This window comes from Chelonia mydas, chromosome 3, assembly GCF_015237465.2.
Source record: "Chelonia mydas isolate rCheMyd1 chromosome 3, rCheMyd1.pri.v2, whole genome shotgun sequence".
Lineage (NCBI taxonomy): Eukaryota > Metazoa > Chordata > Testudines > Cheloniidae > Chelonia > Chelonia mydas.
In genome coordinates, this window is record NC_057851.1 from 115259555 (window position 1) to 115284936 (window position 25382).

The window sequence follows — 25382 nt, forward strand, 5'->3', positions numbered from 1 at the left end:
TTTTTCCATCTCTGTAGGAATACCTCCTCCCTGAGCGTCAGTAGCTAGGTTGATGTCTTCCATCAACCTGTCTGTGTTTACATTGGGGGTTAGGTTGACATACAGTGCTCACAGGTGTGGATTTTTCACACCCCAAGTGCCATAGCTATGTCAACCTAAATTTTAAGTGTAGACTAGGCCTGATTTCCTTTGCATTTCCACAGAAGCATAAAACATTGAGCAGAACTTCATCTCTCTCTTATTGCAAGGGACAGCCCTCATTACAGACCCAAGTTTTCTGTCCCACACAGACCTGGCATTTTCTTTTTTTTATAATTAATTGTAAATTATTTACCTCAGAAATGCCAAATTATAAAAATGAGATCCTGGAAAATGGTGTTTGTGCTGAAGAAATTGAAGGGACGCTGTCAAGTTAAAAATTATACATATTTTTGTAATTGGCCAGATGCATGATACGGATAACAATTACATTATTAAAAATAAGAAATTTTTTAGAAAATGAATTTATTTTTCACTGTGTTGCTATTAGTTACATTTTCATTTTTCTGATCTCTTACAATGAAAATGCGCCTCATATTTCTCATCAGTAACTCCTCTGGCTGATAAAGCAGCATTGCAAATGGGCTTCCCAGGGGGTCTCACTTTTTCATAGGGATGAGGGATAATCTCCATTCCTCCACAGGAAAAAATAAAGGGGCCTATTGTAAGGTTACAGTTGGTGATCAGTTTTAGAAAAGTTGTGGCCAAATTTTCACCAGCCTATCAAATGATTTGCCCTATTCTGACTAGATTGTTTTGAGGATTTTGGACACTTCTTTTGATTTTTAACCCTGCTCCAGAGTCACTTAAAAATCTTCACTGAGGTCATCATCTCCTGCTATGTGATACACTCTTCAACCCAGCCCCTGTATATGCACACTGAAACTACTGCAGCTATTACAGTTCTCAGAGGACTATATGACTTGTGGAATTAGTAACAGTGTATGGATCTGTTCACCTCTAGGCCCATATTGGTAGTGACTGTCATTCTGTAACTTGTATGACCTGATGTCTTGCCAGTTCTTAGTGGACAGATGTCCACATCACAGAAACCAAAGTCATAGTTCGTAGTCTTATCAGAGATTGAATGGTCACAAAGATTAGGGCCCAAAATCCTGCAAAGATTTATGCTTAACTTTACTTACATGAGTTGTTTAATTGAATTTGTTGGGGCTGCTCATATGCACAGGTCTTTGCACTATCAGGACCTACGTTATCATTTCACCTGTAGAGTGAGGTCTCCTCAGGCAAGAGTTTGAGGCACACTGGCAGTGCTGCTGTCCATGCTGTATCTCTTCTGTGGCTGTGAAAAGTACTTGAGATTTCAGTGCTGTCAATCTGGCATGAGCCCTAAATTCACTTGTGTGTGTGTGCATGCTAGGGTTGCCAACTGTCTAATCACACAAACCCAAACACCCTTGCCCTGCCCCACCTCTTCTCCAAGGCCTCACCCCTGCCATGTCCCTTCTCCAAGGCCTCGCCCCACTCACGCCATCCCCCCTCCCTTCATCGCTTGCTCTCCCCCACCCTCACTCACTTTCACTGGGCTCGGGCAGGGGGTTGGGGTCTGGGAGGGGGTGTGGGTTCTGGGCTGGGGCCAAGGGGTTCGGAGTGTGGGAGGGGGGTCTGGGCTCAGCCTGGGGCAGAGAGTTGGGGTGCAGGATGGGATGCGGGATACAGGCTCCGGTAGAGGACTCAGGGCCAGGGCAGGGGGTTGGGATGCAGGAGGGGGTGTGGGCTCTGGGAGGGAGTTTGTGTGCAGGAGGGGGCTCAGGGCTGGAGCAGGGGGTTGGAGTACAGGAGGGGGTGAGGGGGGTGAGCTGTGGCTAGGCAGCGCTTACTTCGGGCAGCTCCAGAGTGGCAGCGCAGCAGGGCTAAGGCAGGCTCCCTGCCTGCTCTGGCCCCACACCACTCCTGGATGTGGCCGGTATGTCTCTGTGGTCCCTGAAGGGAGGCAGGGGGCTCCACACGCTACCCCTGCCTGCAGGCATTCCTGGCCAATGGGAGCTGTGGAGTCAGCGCTCAGGGTGGGGGTTGCACGCGGAGCCCCCCGGCACCCCTCCAGGAGCTGCAGGGACTTGCTGGCCGCTTCGAGGAGTGGTACAGAGCCAGGGCAGGCAGGGAGCCTGCCGTAGCCCCGCTGTGCTGCTGGACTTTTAGCAGCCTAAAATCTCCTGGTTTGGCTTCAGTAGTCTCCAGGAGATAGAGCCCAATTCTGGGAGACTCCCGGCAAAACCGGGAGGGTTGGCAACCCTATACGCAAGGGAGAGAGAGGCCAAAATATTCTGTTTGTAGAGTGTGATTTGTTATTGCACTAGCAATAAAGAGAAAAGCAATGTTTGTGTATTGCTGCTCTTACTGTATTTCACCATCTTCTGATAATCAACCTTTAGCAAAAAGAATACTTTGCTGCAGTTTTACTCATGTCATATATACCTTTGAGTACATTAAATTCAGTGTAAAATAGCTAATTCATACTCGCTTTACGAAATCATTCTAGCTCTTATATTCTTATAATAAAGCGAGAGGCTAGAACTAGAAACCTGTTCACAGAACACTGCAATACTTTTTTTGAGTCACAAATTTCCCTGTTATCCTCTTTTTTACTTTTTATCTTTTGGTCTGCACTTCACATGCAGGATTATTAGTGTATATATAGAAAGGGTTGATGTCTTAATTTAGCGGAGTTTTGTGACAGGGATGTTCTCCCACTGCTTGGAAAAGGGTCAAAAGAATGCCCCTAGTGTGACATTGCACTAGAAAGTGAAGGGATGTCTGTTGCAAATCACTGGGGAGTATTCTTACAAGAAGTTATGAAACAGCATTTCAGCAGAGGATGGGGAAGTACTTACAGAATCTACAAGAAAACTAGACTGTCTTACAATGAACATAGCAAAGCCCTTGCAGTTCCCATTGCAAGATAGATGAAACAATAATAAACATAGAACAAAGATTGTTAACCACTTTTCTGAGCACTTTATTAAATAAAAAGTTTTTCATAGTTGTCTTCAGCTCCTGACAATCCCTGTTACCAGCATGTGTGGAATTGTCTTTAAGTACACTGCAAAGCAGACAAAATCAGAAAAGTTCAAAATAATTTACCATCCAAAATAATTATTTGATTTTTTTTAGTGAATTTTAAAAATGGCTAATACAGTGGTAATTTGCAGACTTGGGTCATTTGTCTTTTTGTTAAACTATTAATTTATAACCCTTCAAAAACAGGATTCATAATAGTAACCTCTGATATAAACAGAATTACAAGAAAAGAATATCAAATAATTTATAAAAAGAAGGATTTAGTCATATGATGTTCCGCTGCAGAAATGTGGTTAGTGCTTAGCTGATTTTTCCACCTCTCCAAAATAATTTTTGGGAAAATGTTTGGTTTGGTATTAAACTAAAAGTTTACTTTCTGTTTTCAACTTCTATGACATGAAATTCTGAAACATTATGTCAGTTTGGAACCAAATTATAGGAGCACATTTTATGCTTTCTTACATAAATGTGGGTTTTCTGTTCTTTAGTTTGTTTGGGGGTTTTTTGGTGGTGGTGTTGATGTTGTTTTAGGGAAACAAACTTATTTTAAAAATATGTAGGATTAAAAAAGTAGAAGTGTCAAGTTACTGGTCCTCAACTCATATTGGTCACAAGCTGCCCTGTTCTTTCAAGGGAGTTAAGAGCAATACTGCATACAAATCAGATGTTTAATACAGACAGGCTTCTCAGCATAATATTGCTTAGTTGTTTTGTTGAGGTTTCACACACATTCATAAAAATAACAGCGTTTTTAGCTGATCTCAATAGATTTTGGCTGCAGCTGCATCATTTGAAAAAGGCTTTTTGTTCCAGTTCTTAAAGTCTCTAAGTATTGCAAGTAATTTTTTTAAAGTGTCTCAATTATGATTTCTGTGTTGTGATGTCTTTAAGGGGTTGATTGGGCTACAAATATGCTTTGAAAAAAAACAAGAAAACATGCCCATGAAAAAGACCAGTAGTTCCACACAGAATATTAAGCATACAGTTGTAAACTCACATGGTTGGGTAGATTTTTTGGCAGACCCATAATCTCAACCTGCAGTGATGCTAAAGGTATTAGCAAATTAGCACTGCAAAGCTTGCCAGCTTATTCGCCAGAGTCCTGCTTGCTCTCTGACTGCTATAATTAAAACTAATTATTTTCTAAAACATAGTAATACATGAATATGTGCAATAATCGTTTTGTAGTGGGCAATCTGTGAAGTATTTTTTAAAGCTTCTTCTGTCCCCGGCTAATATCCCCCCTCAGTTTTTTATGCTGTGCGTGTGCTGACTAGCCAGCGTTGCCATTTTGCAGAAAAGCAATCTGGTCCAACAACCATCAGGTTAATGTTATTTTATTTAAAGAATGTTGCTTTTCTAATTCTTATAATTTGTACATTTTGCAAATCTAATTCCTCCACTTCCTTGCCACACCTTTTTATCTGTCCTTCCCCTTTTTGCTTATCTTGAATCTCTAAAAATAAAATGGTTGTCTTATAGATGGTCCCAATTTTTAGTGAATGCTGTGCACATAGTGTTCAGGAAGTGTCTAGCAGTTGTTCTTTGGCAATTTGCATTGATTTGATGACATGTCATCTCTCAGAATCTGCTCTGTCACGTATTGTATGTATTTTTACCTCAGAATCTTTTCTTGCATTCATATTAGAAATCCAGAAACTCAGCAGCACTGCTGCAGTAAAAATATACTTACCACTTGCATCTTCAAACACTGAACAAAAATTAACTAACCTTCACAATACCCCAACAAGGTGTCTGTGTAAGTATTATCTGAACATGTAGTCTGAGTACTCACCTGTTGTCCCACCTGGCTTCTGCAGGAGAGAAAAGTTGAATGCCCATTTCTCCCTTAGAGCTGACTTTATAGATGTGTGATTCAGTAGTTGGGAGATGAATGTGTTGGAACCCCAAGGCTTTTAGTACCTTAAATAAAAAAACTCACATAACCATGGAGTTCAAATTGCAGATAGTGGAGAGAAGTAGCAACATGGTCTGCTAGCCACTAAATCAAACAGGAGTATGACTCGAATTTTCACCCTTTTCCCAGCATTAACAGAGAGATCAATTTTTCAAACAGTTTTGGCTTATGTTCTGCTCTAGATAAAGTGAAAGATGTAACTGTTTCCAAAGAAGATTGTCATCTTCTTACTATATACCAGCCCAATCTTGTTATAGACACAAACTTGCCAGCGTCATTAAAATTTTATTTATACTTTGTAAAATGATTTTGCAGTGCGATAGTTGGTTTTTTTTCCCCCCTTTGTTTTTTTGTCTGCTTAAATCTAAGAGACTTCCAGATTTCCAGGTGCTATAATAAAAGGAGGAGAGAGGAAGGTGGAAGACCTGTGCTTCATATACCATCAGTTTTTGACAGCAGGAAGCATTTTCTTGTAAAGCCAAACCTATCATGCTAAACTGTTTCTCCTGTTTTTGATTAGCACCTATGGGTCTTGCAGATATGATGACACCTGGTGAGTCCAAACTGCCCCTTCCTCTCAAAGTAGATGGCAAAGAAGAAGGACCCCCACAGCCCGAGAGCAAGTCAAAGGTATTTCCTTCCTCTGCACGTGGTGTTGGTTCGGCCCAGCAGAAGTCCGCTATGTTGTCCTCCATTCTCTGGTTTTGGCCTACCCTCTTTTGTTCTTTCCTGCATGCCTTTTCCATTCATGTGCATTCTGTTTCTTTTCTTTTCTTTCTTATTTTTTCCTCCATTGTGTGGATCTGAAAGTTACTAGTTCTTATGGCATTTTAACTTGCGGGGGCAAAGCAACCCACTCAAACAGTTGTGTGGGGATTTGGCTAAGCCAAGTGGGTGGGAAAGGAGGGTCTTGCCTGGTTTCAATACTTGCAGCCATTTTTCTCTGCCTTCAGTTATAGCTTCCTGTTTTGGCCGCCTCCGCAGCAGCAACATACGTTAATATTTTGCTTTCCTGCCTTATTTGATAAAATAAGGTGAACAGCTTTTTTTTCTTTCTTTCATAAGGGGAAACCCATGCTTAGCATTCCATTTGAGCTTGAAGTAAGCATGGTGGCTTAGTGACTTTAGCCAAGCATCCAGCAAACTTTCCAAATTATACTAATTAACAATGTTGTTTTAATACCTTTATATATATATATATATTTCTATATGTGTGTGTTTTCTGTATGTCTCTCTCTGTTTATATATATATATTTTATATATAAAAAGAATTGGTCAGTCTGTTAAACTGGATGTATTTTTTTTGTTTTTGTTTTTAATAAAGTTTGCCCTGCCTTTGTCATATTATTTTTTTTTTATTCCTCTACCACAGGATAGCTACAGCTCTCAGGGTATTTCTCAGCCCCCAACCCCAGGCAACCTGCCAGTCCCTTCCCCAATGTCCCCAAGCTCTGCTAGCATCTCCTCATTTCATGGAGATGAAAGTGATAGCATTAGCAGCCCAGGCTGGCCAAAGACTCCATCAAGCCCTGTAAGTGGCTCTGGTTTTTTTGGTTTTTTTTGTAATTAATTATATTTTAATGCTTGCTTGTTTGTTTTATAAATTCTTTTTCTTCATAATTTATCCACTAAAGGATTTTCTTTCTTTATAATAATAGGGCCAAATTCAGCTCTCAGATACATGCGTACAACTCCCACATCCTTGGCTTCTGTGGGACCTGAGCATGCCTATCAGAGGGCAAAATTTGACCCAGTAGTAATAAAAAAAGTAAAATTGAGTGCATCGTGTAAGTTTACTGTCTGGTAATACAGCAGTTGTTGTGAAGAAAGCATCCTTCCCATAATGCATCAGCTTACAGAGCATGCCAATTGTGTTGATAAGGACATTCCATTTCTTTAATTGGGTCCAAACTCCTTCACACAACTGACTTCATTGTTTGTCCCACTGTTCATTAAGTATTACTATTTAAAAAAAAACAAATATTTTCCTCTCTATGGGTAATAAGAACAGGCACAATATGGATTACAGGTTCTGCACCACAAAAGGCACCTCAGACAAGTCTGTCATTTACAGTTCTGAAACATTTTTATTTCCAAATTTCGTATGTAGAACTTTAAATTCTCAGGGCACAATCTGAAATAATATCAGTTGTGATTTGTTTCACTCAGTTAGTTAAAATGAACCAAAGGTTGATGAAAAAGTTAATGGATGTATATTTTTAGAAAGCTCCTTTTTTAGATGAACAATGTGTACTCACACTAGAAACAGGTTATGCAGAAGAATCTGGATCCAGAACAGCATGAGACATAACATTTAAATTAACTATCATTTCCAGGTGAGATGCACAGAGCAAAAAAATACAAAAAAAGTATGCAAACATAAGCATATATGGGGATCTAATATCCATTTGACCATTTTTGGCTTATTTCTTAAACTAGGAAAGTATATGTCATTCTTTTATTTAAAATATAACTTCACTCAAGCAAAATACTGTATTATAGTTATATATGAAATATAATGCTCCTTTTCAATTTTAATGCATAGTTAACTTTGCAACTAGTCTTCAGTAATGCCTTAGTTTTCACAAGATAAATTGAAGAGCGCAACTCAAGGCGAAAGCAATTTGGAGAGGGGAAAAAGTCTACCAATCCAGAGCCTGAAAGTATAACATCCAAGACAGGGAATGTTATTAATCACTATTATCTTGTTGCAGCAGATAGACCAGACATTAAAGTTGTCCCCAAAAATGTTTATAGACTTCACATGGCAATTCAGAGTTACTAACTTTTTGTTCCTCTGAGAAAGTAGTTAAGCTCATGGCATTTTATCTGCAGAGACAGCTTTCTTCATGGAGGGTGACATTCTTGCTAGCGTAGAGGGTCCATACAAGACCTTCTGAACCACATTTAATAGGCTCAAGTGGATTTTTAGAGTTCTTGTGCATGCCCTCTGCACTGGTGTGAATTTCACCTTAAAAGGCCTGAAGAGGTATGTAGCAAGTATAAGCTCTGCAGGGGAGAACAGGGGAAGTATAGGGATGAAATGCACCACCTTAATTTTGATGTCCATATGACATTGACTTTGAGTCTCAGAAGGCAGCTGGTGTTCTTTACGCCCTCCAGGTCCCATCCTGTCTTTATTTTAATAACATTTCTGAATGGACAATGCTATAAACTGGTAATGGGAAATTTTCTTTTCTTTTTGTTTTAATGTTTAACTTTTTCTTCTCTGTAAGATTGGAAAATATTTTGTCCAGTGAATGTGCATTCCTGAGCTCATTTTAATAATTTGTTAATAAACCACAGGGACCATCGTGAGCATATATGTTTTGTTCCCACTTAAAATTAACAAAGACAATTAGAATATATGTGTGAAGGAGGTGGAAGGCTTTATGGTTTTGCTTTCAGGTTAAACCTCCTATTCCACATGCTCGTCTCTTCAAATGCAATGTTACACCTCCTGTTCAGAGTTCTTAGCAATGATTCCATAACTTCAGTTAGCTTCTCAATACATAGTTCGAGTGACTAGAGTAGTGCTGGTTTGGAGAATTACAGAATTATAGAAAAATAAGAAATGTCAACCAGCTGTTCTCTTTTTATCTGTGGAGGCCAGACTGTTGGATAACTTTGTTTACAGCTGATATTGACAACACTAGTCTGACTTTGATTGAAATGATTATTGGGATTCCCCATTCTTCCCAGTGATATACGAAAATAGCCTGTGCTGGCTAATTTATTCATCAGATTATCCAAGTGCTAAGGTTCTGATAGAGTTCTTGGCTCCAGGAGTGAGTGTGGGCAAGGGTGAGCATGGTCTGTGGTTAGCTTTGCAGAACCCCTGCACCAGCAGAGTGGGTCATTTTGTTCAGTGATTCCTTTATGCAAGTGTGGAGGGAGAAGATGCAGAGAAGGGATTGTATAATGATATACATTGTGGGATGCTCCACCTGGATAGTTACAGTGGCATTGCTATACTGTAATCAGTTATGTAAAGAACAAAATGGCTTAAAAATTCATTAAAATAGAATATGAAAATATGTGAGTGTCTCAATATGAGAGAGACTGTGAGCAGGGTCATTGTGACACAAATTAAAACAGTAGGGTTATGAACCCCCTTAAAATGCTCTGAAACTGTTCACTGTATGTATCTATGTACCCATATTACAGTAGAGATAGTTGAATGGTACGTTTTTCCCACAGTGCTTTCAGTGAGAGATTTGCAATCTGTGGAATCCTTCAGGCAGTCAGTAAAAATCTCCATGACTGTGCATTGTCTCTTGAAAGCACGAAGGAGTCTTTTGCAAGCAGTCTTTTGAGATTTCAGCCATGCGCAGTTTTGACTGTATGTGTACTCTGTGTGTGTGTGTGTGCATGCGTGTGCATGTGGGTATATAATCAAAATAGGTCTTTATTATTATATAAATATTAACAAACTCTTAAAGTGGGATTTTCAGGCTGTGTTTTACACACACATACACAGATGCAAACAGACATAACTACCTGCAGCTAAAATCTGAAAGGAATTGTTGTAGGAGACAATGAACTATCAAGCAGATACCTTGGATTGCCTGAAGGATTCTTGCAGATTTACCATAGGAGATGTGGTAGATTATTGTTCTGTGAGGAGGCATCAGTGTATGTTTTGGTGTGATATAAATAATATACAAATTAAATATGGAAATGAGTTTGCTTCTTCTCATCTTGTTTCAAAAGCCACCACTCACTTTGGCATGACAGGATCTCTGCACAGGAAAGTCTTGGGGCTAGAGTAGCAGAGGTTAGGGTTACAGGCACTGTTCCCTCTAAGGTGTGCGCGTGTGTGCACACACACATATCCTAAACCCCACGCACACTGCAAAACACCGCATGCACAAAAATTTGCACAGAAGCACAACAATTTGCACAGAAGAAATTTTTTGCGCGCACGGCCTGTCAAAAATCTGCACAGAAGAAATTTTTTGCACACATGGACTGTCAAAAATTAGAGGGAACATTGGTTACAGGGGAATTGAAGCAAGGTGACAGAGCAGGGATCAGCAACCTTTGGCACGCAGCCCATCAGGGAAATCTGCTGGTGGGCCGGGATGGCTTGTTTACCTTAGCGTCCGCAGGTTCGGCCAATCGCGGCTCCCGCTGGCCGCGGTTCGCCACTCCAGGCCAGTGGAGGCTGCGGGAAGCGGCGTGGGGCAAGAGATGTGCTGGTCGCCGCTTCCCGCAGCCCCCATTGGCCTGGAACGGTGAACCACGGCCAGTGGGAGCTGCAACTGGCCGAACCTGTGGACGCTGCGGGTAAACAAACCGGCCCAGCCCGGCAGCAGATTTCCCTGACGGGCGGCGTGCCAAAGGTTGCCAATCCCTGATAGAGCGAGGTCTGACAAGCTTGCCTAAACCCTCTTGGTTATTTTAATCAGACCATAAATGCACTCACAAAGAAAAATGTAGGATAATTGTTATTATTCCAATATTGCTTGGTGCTCCCATTTTAATTAAGTTAGTCAGTAGTTATGCTGTAATAAATCCCTATTTTCTAAGGTTTAAAACTTACCTGCTCTAGGCTGAATCTGGCCATACAGGACTGCAGTTTGTGTTAGTGTGTGAACAAGCTTGTGTAAAATCTGTCATTTTGCACAAAGTAGTTCAGAAGAGAAAAAAAACATTTACTTTGGGGAAAGGGTCTTGTTTTCCCCCAGTGCATTCTTCTAAAATTAATGTTTTGTTTTAAAAGAAAATTACAGAGTGAGAAGCACTTCTTACCTTCTGCAAGCTTTCAAAAGTTTTCAGATTATACTGTCATTTTGGAGTCTGCTGCCATGTTACAGAAAAGCAACATAATTTGATATGTTTTGGTGGGATATACTATAGAGATAGTATAAGCCCAGTATGAAAGACTGTAAACCAATTGCCATTTTGCAGTGGTACTGGTTTAAAAGAAGAAGAATTTTACAGTGTAAAACCTTTCATTTGAATATTAAGCCTGAAAATTCTTCTACTGGTGAACTTGTATAAAAGCGTAATAGAAACTAGTTTATTACCTCCTACATTAGATGTAAGTGGAGATAAAATTTGCTATATAAAACCTTGTAGTTCCCGCCTAGAATATAGATAATGATGTCTGTGACATCACAAATGTGAGACTGTGAAATTAATGCTGGTAAAAGGTAGAATCATTTTGTTCTTCACTTAAGTGGGTAGCACTGTAGCTCCACTCTGCTCTGCCATTCAGTGTTATATGCTCATCCCTAGGTTCCTATTTGAGAATAAAATATTTAGGATTATGACTTGTCCACTTACTGTCCATCCTCTTTTTTTAATTTTCCTTTCATTTTAATAATCTTTGAAGTAAAAAGATTACTGTTTAAATACTGTTTAAAAACAAAATGCTCCTAAATGCGTGGGATGAAGCAATTTCAGTTACAGAACTGATATCACAACCACATACACAATCATTAAATTTGTGCTTTCACAGCCTAATCCACGGGGCTTATGCCAGTGCACACTCCTCCCTCCATTTAAAACCGGTAAACCACATTCAGCCTTGGCTCCATTGACTTCCGGGAGAGTTGCAGCACAGCTGAATTTGGTTCACTGAATTCAATATTGCACCTTCTAATTTCAAAATGTGAAAGTAATATTACATACATATCAGTAGGGAGGATTACAACTGAAGAAATTAGAAATTCAGTTAGCAAAATGGGGAGCTTTTCAGGAGGCTATTTATTTAATTAAAATTAATATCCATTCACTGGAAATAACAACAACAATGGAACTGCAGGGTCACATCCTCTTGGCTCTGATTCTCTTCCCTCCTGGCTCTTCCCCAACATTGTCAAGTTTCAGGCAGAGACCAGAGTGAGATTTGGAGCTCTTCAGATTTTCCAGACCAAAGTGTACAAGGTGATTGGTGGCAATGCTTTATGTGAGCTGTCATTGGCTTTCTGAACACCACAGTAATCAACAGGCTAAAGTTATTGGAAGCTGCGTGTCGCCACATTACATGTTGCATCGTGCCACAGTGCCAAGCCCCGTTCAGAACCCTGTGATCAACAGGGAGCTCGTTCTGTACTCATCCCAAAGTACATTTGGGAATTTTATTTAGAGCTGATCAGTCCAAAAATTTTTTTTGCTTATTTTAAAATATTTTACCCTACAAGGCAAAAAAAAAAAAATAGAGAAAAGTTAAGAAGGGGAAGGGCAGTGGGTGGACAAGGATAAGTGGAGTGTTTACCACAGCCGGGGCCACACCTCTGATATGTTATATATACAGAATACATTTCTTTCTCCATAATGTCATGTGAATATCTCCTTCCCACATACCTTTGTGTTCAAATGTCCCGATCATGTCTAATTCTGAATAACACCAAGTTCACTAGGGGACAGATCATCTCCCCTCTTCTGTAGGGGCAGAGGGCCCTCTTGCAGCAGAACCCAGAGCACTTATCTTGTGTGGAAGGGGGACACTACTGAGAGAGCTACACATGAGTGGGGTGCAATCCCTGTGAGTCACAGAGCCCAGCACACAAGGGTCTCTGCTTGCATAGCACAGGTGTGGTGAACGGGTCCAGGGCAGGCTGGTGGATGCATTTCTACACAGATCCACCAGCTGTTTCCTCTCCCTCCCCTTCCTTACAAGGGGAGGGGGATGAGGTCAAATTAGAGGAGTAACCACATAATGGTTCCATTCCTACTACTCAACAGAGGGAGAACTAATTTTCCTCCCACCCTCCACTTTTGTGGATTTTCCCATTGCCTGGCCCAGCTACTTGGAAGGGGCTCTGCTTCTGTTTATAGCCCTAATTTTCATCAGTGTGCTACGTGTGCTCTTTCTGCACACGCTGAATACATGTGATGGCTATACTCTGTGGTTCTCTTTCACGTTTGCAAGTGAAGAGAGTGGTTACTCATGACCAGTACTCAAATTGGCTGGTATGAGAAAATGACAGTTGGTTCCCTCTTCTGCGGTTTGTTTTTTTTTAGCCAGCCATGAGGGGAAGAGTAGGTAAGACATAATCACCTACCCCTGCCCAATTCCAACCCTGCTCCCAAAGAAGGTTGGTCGTCCTAGCTTCTGCTCTAAGCTGTTTCTTCAGAATTCCTCTTCTGATGGAGCATTTTAGTGCTTTCTTTCTTTCAGGGTGTTCTTTGTATTATTACAAGTTGTTCAGAAGAGGCTGATTTTAATGTAGCTTAATTTAAAATTGTAAAGCGCTTTGAGATCTGCGGATGAAAAGCACTATATAAAAACTAGATATTATTTTTTAAATGACTTGAGGCATCATCAGAAACTTGCCTTCTGGGATCCAAAGCTCAGATCAATGAAAGAAACATAAGAAAATAATGGAAATGGGGAGTTTGGGCCCTTTATTTAAAATCATGTAACTTGCAGTATATGGACAGAATGTACTGTTTGTGCCAGAACTAGTAGCCTTCATTCCTGACTGTTGTGTGATAGCTTTAGTTTGTTTGACATCTTCTCTTCTTCAATGTTGTGAGTATCTTACTTTCTTTTCCTTTCCCTTCCCACCCTTCCCCCAACTCTATTTTTTTTCGTTTTGTGCTCTAGAAATCAAGTTCCTCCACCACAACTGGAGAAAAGATCACAAAAGTCTATGAGCTGGGAAGTGAGCCAGAGCGCAAGATGTGGGTGGATCGATACCTCACCTTCATGGAAGAAAGGGGCACGCCTGTGGCCAGTCTGCCGGCTGTAGGCAAGAAGCCACTGGACCTGTTCAGGCTTTATGTCTGTGTCAAAGAGATTGGAGGTTTAGCACAGGTGAGCAGAAGTGGATGAAGGCGTGGGAAGTGGCATGGGATGAAGGCGCGGGAATGAAGGTGGATGAAGGTGCGGGAAGTGGCGTGGGCCAAGGGATGAAGGCAAGGTCCACACAGGCACTCGGTTTGTAGTAGATTTACATTCCAGCTTGCCATGAACTCAATGTTTATGTAAACAAGCCCTGAGGTTCATTTTGGGCTGCACAAGTGCTCTCATAGTGCACAGTGTGGCTCTAAATTGCCGAGTGTCAAGGGAGCTTAGGCTGCTGTCTGATCAAGGGGACTCTAGTAGTGCTAAGAGAGAATCAGAAGAGAAGGCCATTGGATTAAAGAGAAGGGTTAGAAACATGGAAGAAGGTCAAAACAGGTGATGGAAAACAGCTATTCTAGAGATGGAAGAAAAGAGAGAGCCTGAAATCCATCCATCTCAGACAGGAAAATGCCTCTAGGAAAAGTCAGTTCAAATCTCTTAGGAAGTGGCAGGAGTATTTAATGTGCAAGCAATGTCTGTCCCAAACCATTCTTCCCTCTGTGTGTTTAGATTGTACACTCAACCGGGAAGGGACTGTGTTTTCCTCTGTTTGGAAAATACCTACCACATGTTTGGCACTGTCTAAATCTATATAAATACAATAATAATAAATAATGGGGAAACCTAACCTAAAGACAGGAAGGTAGAATGTGGAAGGGGCTGCAAATAAAAAAGACGTAGAAGTCAGAGATACAGTTTGCTGCATTGAACCTTGTCTTTCCCACCAAGAGTAAATATGAGGCCTGTGATGGCACAGGTGAGAGAATGTGAGGTTCCTTTTCCCACGTGCGACTTGGGGTTAGTAATAGTTGCCTGACTCACACAGGTGCTGTGAACATTAACTTATTTAAGTTCAATCCCATTCGTGTCTTTAGAGCCGGGTTGATCCTTTAATGTTTGTGGAGCACTTTGAAAGGGTAAAGCACTAGAGTAGATGCTAAATATTAAGTAGTAGCATTATTGGATTTGGGATTCAAAACCTTCTTTTTGCCTTGCTGTCTCTCTCTTATGTAGTATGGTCTTTCCCCTCCACCTAAGGCCCAGGCCTGCTGTGTGCTGAATGCTTCCTGTGAGATGGTGAGAGCTCACAACTCGAACTGAATTAAGGGGAATTGAGGGTGATCAACACTTTGCTGGATCAGGCCCTAAATTATTAGTTAGATGTAACTAAAATACACATGAGATCTCTACACTAAAACATACAATTTGAAAACAGAAGTATGTTAAATTGAATTGGGCCCATGGAAAGTGAGCCCCTGGTAACCCTCCCACCTAGCCAGTTCTGGAAACCCACTTCCAACAGTGATTACTGCTGATTTTAACAGTAGTACTGTACGTAGCATGATGTAGCATATTGAATTAGATCATGGTCTTTCAAGTCCAGTGATGCTAACTGGTGCCACAGAGGAAGGTAGAAAGATCAAATGTATTGCACCTTGCCACTTGTTAAATGCTGTCCAAAGGTGGGATTCGATCTTGAGTTTTGCAATGACCAGCTGATTTGTGCCCCGGAGTTTCCCTTAGCTTGCAAACTTTGTTATTGGTCAGAACACTCTGCAGCCCTCTTTTTAAGACTGGCTACAGTATTTGTCTCAGTGTCTAAAGAAGCTCAAAGGCTTCTACACAATTGGTTAATATTAAACCATTAAATATGAGGCAAGTGGGAGTTGAAATTTGAAATCCTAAAAAGGCCTGCATGTTTGTTTACAACAAGGTTAATTTCTTATTTATTTTTTTAAAAAACACATTTTGGGCCCAAGCTTACTTTCCAGTATGGACCAACATATATCACCGGTGAGGAGATGCTGTCCAACTCAGACACAATTTTGAAAGCAACTTGATTTGTAGGTTTGTAGGCTACAAAGGTTGATAGTTCGCTGTGGGCCTGTTAACATGTATTCTCTGGTTAGGGCTACAGAGAAATGCACGTGTTTGTCTAATGAGATTTATTTAAATATAGTTGGATGGTGCCCACCTGAAAAGCATAGTTCCCCCTACCACTGCTCTCCACGTTTCATGATCTCTGCCCAGTGAGTGACAGGATGTAGATGTGCAGCGATGGTGCGCATTTATCCTCCTGAAGTATTGCATTTCAAGGTACACCAAATAGCGCTTTGCTTCTCTCTTCCAAATCCATGGGTAGACCTGCTGTTGGCAGCCTTGTTTTATATGCCAATACACTGGACATTTAGGCATTGAGTACATCTGCGTGCATTACGCAGTGTGTTCATTGTATACCACGTAGTGCTAAGTAAATGGGCAAAAAAGGGCGGTGTGATTGGAGTTTTAAGTCTCAAAAGTGCCAGTTTATGAAAATAACTTTCTCTTTGACCCCTGGGTTGCTGCCAGATGTACCTGGAATACACAGGGAAAATAAAGCTCTTCACTCGACCATGCCAGTCTGCATGTTATTAACTCTTTTGCCAAGAGAACCGTCCTGTCTGGCAGCTGTGAAGGGGTTATTGAACACAAAGATAAAAACTATATAAATATCTTCTTGGCTGGCATATAAGGTTGGCAACAGATATGACCAGTAATAAACTTTGTAGCTATTTAAGCTAAGATAGGATGATAAAATCTCATGCTTCAGGATGTAAACTGATCATAGCATTCAAGAAGTAAGCTCCCCCCACCCCCCACGGGATATAATCTTAAGAGACACTGAGCACTTTCAACTTCCATTTACTTCAGTGACGCTCAGCACCTGATAGTGCTCAACACCCAGCACTGCACATCTAGCCTGATGCACACTGGGGCATTTTCACCTTTGTTTAAAGGAAAAATACTGGTCATTACTAGAGGCATTGCTGGACCAATGGTCTGATCTGGTGTGGTAAATCCAGTGTGCCTCAATTTAAGAACGCACTTTGAACAGTCCCTTGCAATACTCTGGCATACACTGCAAAACACGGCTCACACCAATGGCATGCTTGTGCCAGCAGAACTATAATACAGAACATTATTGCACTGTCCCAGTGTGTTTGAAGTCTGTCTTAATTAATAAGAAGGGGCCTCACTTGACTCTGCATCTCCTGTTGCAATGGGATCATTGATCAATCCCACAAGAAGCCTTAAAGTGAAAGGATTTGAACCAGAAATTACAGGCTAAACTATCTGACAGCTGTTGGCTGTTCTGGAGCAAACGTTTTTCATATCAGCGCTGAAACACTTAAACTGCAGAATAACATTGTTATTGCTTTTTAAATTAGTTTTTAGAAGCTGCTTTTTTAATTAGAATAGGGGTGTGTGTGTGTCAGAGAGAGAGTCAGTGAGTGTGCATTTGAATGGAGATAAATAGCTAACTGAACAGCACAAGTCTTGGAAGAGTGCAAGGCATTTAAAAGATGCACCATGCAGAAGACTCTCAACAAGCTTTTTATGTAGCTATCAGCAGGTTCCTTAATGGGTTTATAACTGTAAACGCTGTCTGTGCATTACTGAATGGGGGGAGTAATGAGCATTAGTTAAAAGAGGCAAATAAAAAAAGTAAACCAAGACATTAAGTGCTTTTTTTCCTCTTGGCTTTAAACAAGCTGCTTTGCTGCAAACCAATACTTCTGCCATTTATTTTGGTAGGTTAATAAAAACAAGAAGTGGCGCGAGTTGGCAACCAACCTGAATGTTGGCACTTCAAGCAGCGCAGCCAGCTCCCTGAAAAAACAGTATATTCAGTACCTGTTTGCCTTCGAGTGTAAGATTGAACGAGGGGAGGAGCCCCCTCCAGAGGTCTTCAGCACTGGAGATACTAAGAAACAACCTAAGATTCAGCCGCCATCTCCTGGTAAGTAGAAGTACTGCAGCCTCTTGTACAATAATTCACTAGACTACATCCTGCATCTCAAATCTCCTGTCCCAGCAAACATTTTAGAAGCATCCCTTGCTAACCTTAGATAAGCTAGCTAAATAAATACTCCTTGGGAATCCTATTTGTGTTCTGAACTGGCTCCAAGACAGCATGAAAGTTAACTCTAAGGGGTAGGCTGCAGAGATGTGTATATGCCCACACATCTTTAAGCATTTCTTTTTCTCTGTCTGAAAAATACAAGCATTCTAACGATCAAACTGTTAAATGGAAGCGAATAATAAGAGCAGTGTTCTACAGGGATTTTCCATCCCTTGCATTCGCTCTCTGTAAGACATCAGATACCTGGGACTAAATAAACAAATAAAGGAAGGAAGGGCTGGATTCTCCCACCCACACTTCAACTATTGGAAATCTGGAACTGAGTTTCAGTGGGCCTGCTGGCAGGTAAAGGAACTACTCAGTGTGAGTAAGAATGGCAGCTTTTGGTCCAATGAATGGAACTCAGCCTGCTGCTCCACTACTGTTTATTTGAAATACTGGCAAATGGAGAGAGTTGAGAGACTAGAGAACACCCATAGTACAATATCAAGCTTTGTAGTTTAGAATATGTCACTTTCGTCTGCCATTGTTGCTAATCCTGTGTATTAGATGGAGTGCTAGCAGCACTGTCTGCATCCTATTGTCAGCTGTAGAAGTGCACTGCAGTCCAAATGGTTGATTTTGGTTAATGAATCTTCATGTACAGTATGGTGCTTGAAGTAGTTAGGAGAATGAGATTTGTTTTTTTCTGCCTGCATTCAACTCAAGACTTGTAAGATGACAATCATGATTGACATTCAAGCTAGAGAAATGTAGAGGAGTAACATGTTTACATGTGAAAGAATAAATAGAAGGTATTGTTGCCTTTTGGAGTATTTAACTTCTTGGCTTCAGGCAGAAGAGGAAAAGAGGACTTTTAATTGGTATGCACTATTTTCTGTCTGCATGAAATCACAGAAGGGCAAAGACTTTTGTAAGTGTGAATCAGAAAAATGGAATTCTCAGACTCTTTCCTGGTGTGGAGTACTTTTTAATACACAATAATCTCAGATAAATAGTGAATGGGGAGCATTCACTATTACACAGGCCACCTCCTCCCATTAGCAACATAGTATCATCCCTGTGAAAGTGACAACAGTTGCTTACATGGAAATGTGAAATTAGGAAAGTATTTAATATAACTTGATTTCTTTTAGCAGCTGGAAATAAGGAGAAGAGCCAGGAAACCAGCCAGCTGCCCCCTTAGTTTGTGACCCTCTGTCATAGATATTAGAAATAGAAAAGACCTATTAAGTCATGCAGTTACATTCAGTTGCCAGGTAGGGTTATTCCTTCTGATGCTCTCTGTGGTGCTTTGTCCAGTATTGTAAATGTCTCCAGTGATAGGGTTTAAACTGCTTTCTGTTTAAACTGCTTCCATAGTCTAATAGAATTCAGTATTATGAATTTTTTCCTGATATTCAGTTTAAATTTACCTTCCATCACCACTAAGTTCACCCCTTTATAACACCCTAAATGTTTATACCTTACAAATACTTAAGGTTATCATGTACCCCATCAATAGGTATTTACTGTATCAAGCAAGTATGTTACTCTGAAAAACAAGCTTAGGAGGGGGAAAGGCCCACGTATTATAAACAAGAGCAGCAGTCAGAGTATTTGACTCCCTAGAGGGAGTTTAGATTAGTCAACACACGCACTCTTATTCGAAATTGAAAGCTGTTGGATTTGGCTGCATCACCTACAGCAAGGACCAGTAAATAGAACTGAGACCATTAGACTCATTAGGGAGGAGGAAAAGGAAATTTTTTTTTTTAATTAAGCAGCAAAACTAAATAAATATTTCGCTTCCCTCTTCCTCTCCCCAACTCCCTTACAATGTTGCCATTCAGTAATTTTGGTTAGTGGTCCAGGAACAATCATCATAAAACTGTCTGAATTTTGAGTTAAAGAATCTTGATTTAAATATCCAGACCTTGAACAAAAGCAGAGAAATGTCATGGGCTGCCCTGCAGGTCCATGTGCACCTTGAAACTGTAAATGAAAACTGCAAAGTCCAAGTTTGAATTTATTACAACATTACATTCAGTTCAAACAAGCTGTCTGGGAGCAGAACTGAAACTATTTTTCCAAAATAAAAACACAGCTGGACATAGGGACCAGAAGAGGGGAGGACTCAAGCAAAGATCTCAAGGTTTATTTTGTTTGGTGGAAAAGAACTTGTGTCACTGAATGGGCTGCACTTCTGTGTGGAAAAAGGCTTTCCCAGTGTGTATCAGCTTTAATACATGAAATCCCGCTGAGGTATAGATGCTGCAGAAAGTACAGGGCCTGTTCTCTTAACAGCTCTTTTTTTCTTTTTCTTCAGTTTATGGCAACATTAATGTTTTAACTGCACAAAAGCAGTAGGATTATAGATGTACTTTAGGTAATCCATCCATCTTTGGCTTGCAAATGGAGCAGGAGCCCACTGGAACAGGAAGCAGTAGACTAAAAGGTTCTTGCTTTTAAACATTAAGACATCATGAGATTGGTTCTGTGCAGGACACCCCTGTGCTGGACATAGCAGCCTTTTTGAACCCTGCTTCTTCAACTGCACAGAATCAGTTGCGATATTGATGCCTAAATCAATACATGAGGAAGAAGGGTAGGATTGCCCTAAAGGGAATTGGGTTTAACCCCCTCATGTGACAGATCACCTGTTTGACAGCTGATTCTGTGAGGCTGAGGTTCAGGTGATAGCTTGACGATCACATGGTCTCCATGAAAACCAGCAAGTAGCTCGGTTGCTAAGAAGAGTTTTCAGACAGTAGAAAGGATCCTACCAGAGTCTCTGGGTCAGGGGAGGAACCGAGGGCTAGATCCACAAAGGTACCTGGGCACCGAACTCCAACATTTAGGTGCCTCCAGTGGGCAAGTGCCAAGCCACCTAAGTTCTATGGCTACCCCACAGCTAACAAGCTGCTTTGTGCCTTCACTCATGCCTAAGCCCCAGCAGGATTCTCAAATGAGTCATTCGCTCGTAGGGCCCAAGCCAGTAAGCATATCTCTGAGCATGTCTGCTGGATCAGGACTTGCACAAAAGACAACCGGGGGCAAGCAGTTTTTCACTCATGTGCATGTCAGTCTGTCCTCAGAGTACCCAGTAGCCCAGTGATTAGGGAGCACTTCCCTGGGATGTGCAAGACGCAGAATCAAATTGCTGGTCTGCCTGATTTGGAACAGGAATTTGAACATAGGTCTCCCATGTGAGTGCTCTAACCACTGGGCTATTGAGTATTCTGAGTGCGGCCTCTCTCTTTTCTCCTGTTGGAACTGTTTCATTGTGTATAAATAATTAAATATGTATTTTGGAGGCTGGACTTGAACCTGTGTGTCACACCTTCCCGATGAGTGCCCTTAACCACTGGGCTATAAAGTCAAAGTCAAACTCTCTCTCTCTCTCTCTCTTTTTTCCTCCCCTTTCCCCCGAGAAAGGACTGACCTGGGGCTATAGAGTCAGTCTCTCTCTCTCTTCTTCAGAAAGGGCAGATCTGCCTTAGGCATCTAACTCGAGCATAGACAGGCACCTCCTTGGGCTGTCAGTCAGGCACCTAAGGCCTAGATCGCTGCGAGTTAGGTGCCAAGGTACTTTTGTGAATTTGAGCCCCAAGCCCTGCCCTTTTCTTCTGCATTTCATTCCCGTCTAGCTTAGGTGGCTCCCCAGTCAGCGTGCTGGCTTCTGAGGCTCCCTTTCTTAGGTGCCTAACTTGCCCCATGCATTTTATGCAGAGCCTGGGCACCTACCTTGGGGCTGAGGACTCTGATTAGGCAGCAGAGAGCCTAGGAGTTATGCTTTGCAATGCTCTGCATTGTAGCCCCTTAGTTCCTTGCTGGAGTTAGTTCAGAGTTCATATGCTACTCCCTGGTAGATGGCCTGTGGAGTGGAATGCTGCAGGGAGCAGGCTAAGAAGGAATGTAAGAGTTTCAGGGAATAGATAGGCTCCTGCAGAAGACCCTGGGTCGGGAGAAAGCATGTGACTGGTATGTTGAACTTGTATCAAACAGTTTTGTTTTGAAGAAATAAAACCAAAGCCCTGAAGTAAAGGGACTGAAATCCTGTGGCTGAAGAGTGTGCTTTGATACATAGCCCAATGGTTTACATAAGGAGGTTGGGGGATCAAAATTCTACCACCACTTACATTTCTTGTAACCCTTTGACTTCAGTGAGGATGGGTGGTAACTGAAGGTAGAATTTAGCTGTCTTTGCTGCCTGTGACAATTCAAGGTATATCCCAACAACTCCAAAGGAAGAGTTGGACTAGTTCAGCAAAGCAGTAGGTCAGTGGGCCTTGTTCAATGGAGGCCAGAGTCAGCTACACCTCAACCAACTTACTGTTGTTTTTGTTCTAATTGTCCATTTTAAAGCATGAGTTGAATGTATGCTACTGTCAGAAATTCTCCAGTCCGCTCAGAAATCATATGAGAAGAGATGGCCTTGAACATGTCATGGAGCTGCTTCTTGCAGACAGACAAGCACTACGGAATAGCAAGATCCTCATAAGTGTTCTATCCGGGATGCTAATGCTTTTTGAAGATTCTTGTGAAGAATACAGAGTGTTCCATACAGCCATAAGCTCCTTAGTGTTTTGATATTCTTAACCAAAATATATATGAATGTTGTGGAAAATTCTAAATTGAAAATACAAGGTGGCCATTATGGTAAAACGCTAATGGTTACCAGGAGGCAAATTGCAAAAAGCTTCCAACATATACGATCTGTTTTCCACTCTGACACTATAGATTCTTTCGTTGGTCAGAAAAGAAATTCTGTTAGCCACAATAAACAGATCAATTGGGTACACATGCATCTGGAAGTTATGGCCACTGTTAGCCTGTGTATTTGGGGTTTATTACTCATTATTGTACTGGCTCAGAATTGGTTGTGGGTTAGCTCATGGATGTATGTCAGAAAACAACATAGCATTGAAAATCTAAACAAAAGTGGGATGTAAGGAGACTTGAAGGGGGAGCATGTAGCAGCTTTGACACACAGAGAAAGGGATTCCATTTCATCATTTCTAATTGGAAAATATTGCTAATAATAATTCTTAGCAGAATATATAAACATATATGTGGGACCATACCTTCCTGTCATAGCACCTGGTGAACGTTGGGCAGTACTCAGCAATAGATTGGGGGAACTCCTGAATAAAATCCAGACAAGACTTTGGTCTTGATGGTGTCTCTGAGATCATATGATAGCAAACCTGTGAAAGTTTGTGCTCCTGTTGTAACACAGAGATCCAACAGCCTGTTCTCTGTGTTTCCTTGGCAGCAGAGACAAGACTTGGGGTGGAGGGGGGGAAAAAGCCAGTCATTCAATTAGTAAGTTTGTAACCAAAAACCCATCCATCTTTACTGGCAGGTGGCTGACTGAATTTCTATTATTAGCTGACAGGTGATGTCACAAAACCTGTCATGTAGCCAACCGGGGAATCCCCAGTGGAAGATAAATGAGAAAAGGGTCTGGGTTATAAATAAAGGTGCCCTCTCACTGACCTCTGTTCACTGTAGACCTGTGGCATATCTGACTAACTCTCCCCTCCCCACCCCCACCCTAGTCAGAATTAGGGCACTGGGTTCATGCTGTGTAAATTATCTTCCCAGCGTGGCGTCTGGCTGTTCAGTCTGAAGTATGTGAATGTACTTAACCTTCAGTAACCTTTCCATTGTTTACTTTAGCGTATACATTTGTAGCTTCTGGCAAAAGGTAGGGATATCCTAGAGAGCATGTCAGGCCTCCTAGTAATGGAGTTTCAAGAGGTTGCATTCTTTTTTTTTTTTTTCTTCCCTGAAGGAAAAATAATTCTGGCAAGAGGAAGAATTTTTTTCTGTTTTTATTAACTGCACATTTGAACTATTGTAAATAAAGGGTCTTTCCTGAAATCACACTCCCTAGCATTGCAGGCCTTTTAAGGAAGCAGCTAGCATCAAATTGGTCCATATAGGAGGCTTTTAAGACATGTTGCTTTCAGACAATTTTCTTTCAATTTTTTAAATTCTGCGGTGGCACCTATAAGGCAGGTGCTGCTCAGGTTTTTTTGTATGTTGAAAAATCACATATGACACGAGTTGACTAGACACAGAGGAGCGTTTTTCTGGCCATCGTTGTATGGTCTTGTATCCACAGCTTAAACACTTCAAATAATTGTCTGTTTCCTTCTTTTTAATTCTCTGTTGTTGTTTTATAGTACTGAGTGCTTATGTAGAACTTGACAAAGTAACAAGACAGGGTCCCTGTTTTAAGAAGTTTACAGTCAACTTAAACAGTTACAGTAGAAACAAAAAGATAAGCTTCAAGGATGGATGTAAACAGTGTCAGAACACAACGTAGCATTGAAAATCTAAACAAAAGTGGCATGTAAGGAGAGATTTGAAGGAGGAGCAGGTAGCAGCTTTGACTCACAGACAAAAGGGTTTAGTTTCATGATTTCTAACTGGAAAAGTATTACTACATATTGGACAGTACTCAGTATAAATAATAAATAACCTGTGTGTGTACACGGTATTTATATAACATACACAAAAGCTATGTTCAGAAAACATTATTGTGATGGCAAAGTCAAGCACCCAAAAGTTAGGAAATGCCAGAGTTAAGCTTGCCTGTGCAGTCTTAGCTCAGACCCCTTGTGCGTATGCATTATGGGACAGTCTTTTAATTACATGATCATACTGTTTTTTTCCAAAGGACCAATTCCTCATTCAGTGCGCAGAAAGGACATTGATCACTTAGTGAGCAGCTATTCAATATTTTGTTTTCTCCTCCAGTTCAGTATTTTGTTCATTGTGTAGCCTAAGGCCTTGTTTACTGCTCTGAATACAAAATTATTAATTTCCTCATAGACTTTTCTATGTTACTCATCAGTATAATATCTGAGTACTTCACAAGCGTTAATTAATTTGTCTTCACAAAACCCCTGTGTTCTGAGGGGTTATTATCCCATTTTACAGGGAGGAATTGAGATCATGGTCAAAAGTATCCACTAATCTGAGGAGCCTAATTTGAGACACCTAGGACCTTGATTTTTCAGAGTATTTAGCATTATATAGTACTTAATATATTCAAAGCACAGCTCCCATTGACTGCAGTTGCAATCATGAGTCCTCAGCACTTCTGCAAATCAGACCACAGGGTCTCATATCAAGTAAATGAAGAACACTGTGAGTGACCACCTATGAAAAGTTTGGTTTAAGTGACTTGCCTAGTATCACATGGGAACTGTGTAATACAGACAAGGATAGTATCCAATTCCCAGGACAGCATTCAATTGCCTTAAGCATGAGAAAGTTCTTTCTCTTCCTGTAATCCCCTGCCTCATACCTTCCAACTTCTACCGTAAATGAGGCAAGGGTCCTACAGACAACAGTCTCCTTCACTACACAATGCTGATTCATCCCCAGAGTATGTCAGTTCTGTGCACTAAATGAGGCAGGGGTCTTGTGGAAAAATTGTATGTGATCATGTAATTAAAGACTATATCATAATGCATATGCACAGGGGCCAATTAAGTAGCATAGACAACCTTAATTCTGGCATTTCCTAACTTCTGAGTGCAAGTTCCATCATGTGGTGTCCTATTGACACCCATGTGGTTCATCAGCAGTTGAAACCTTTAGATCCATCTAACAGACCTCTTGAGCTAATGGAATAACTGATAGCAATAGTAGGTTGTCATCCTCTATGTGGACCAGCACTAGAG

General features: G+C 41.0%; 1 protein-coding gene across 28 annotated transcripts in view; it reads left to right on the plus strand.

Moving 5' to 3' along the window:
• ARID1B (AT-rich interaction domain 1B) overlaps nt 1-25382 on the plus strand; it is a 398263-nt gene that overhangs the window by 348531 nt on the left and 24350 nt on the right. For 17 of the 28 annotated variants that reach the window (XM_037895036.2, XM_037895046.2, XM_037895039.2 and 14 more), the window contains 4 exons: nt 5517-5626; nt 6369-6527; nt 13557-13766; nt 17373-17577. In XM_037895036.2, coding sequence (XP_037750964.1) covers nt 5517-5626; nt 6369-6527; nt 13557-13766; nt 17373-17577 — 684 coding nt within the window. The remainder of the gene's footprint in view (nt 1-5516; nt 5627-6368; nt 6528-13556; nt 13767-17372; nt 17578-25382) is intronic. The other 11 variants (XM_037895048.2, XM_037895043.2, XM_043544245.1 and 8 more) reach the window with 1 other exon arrangement.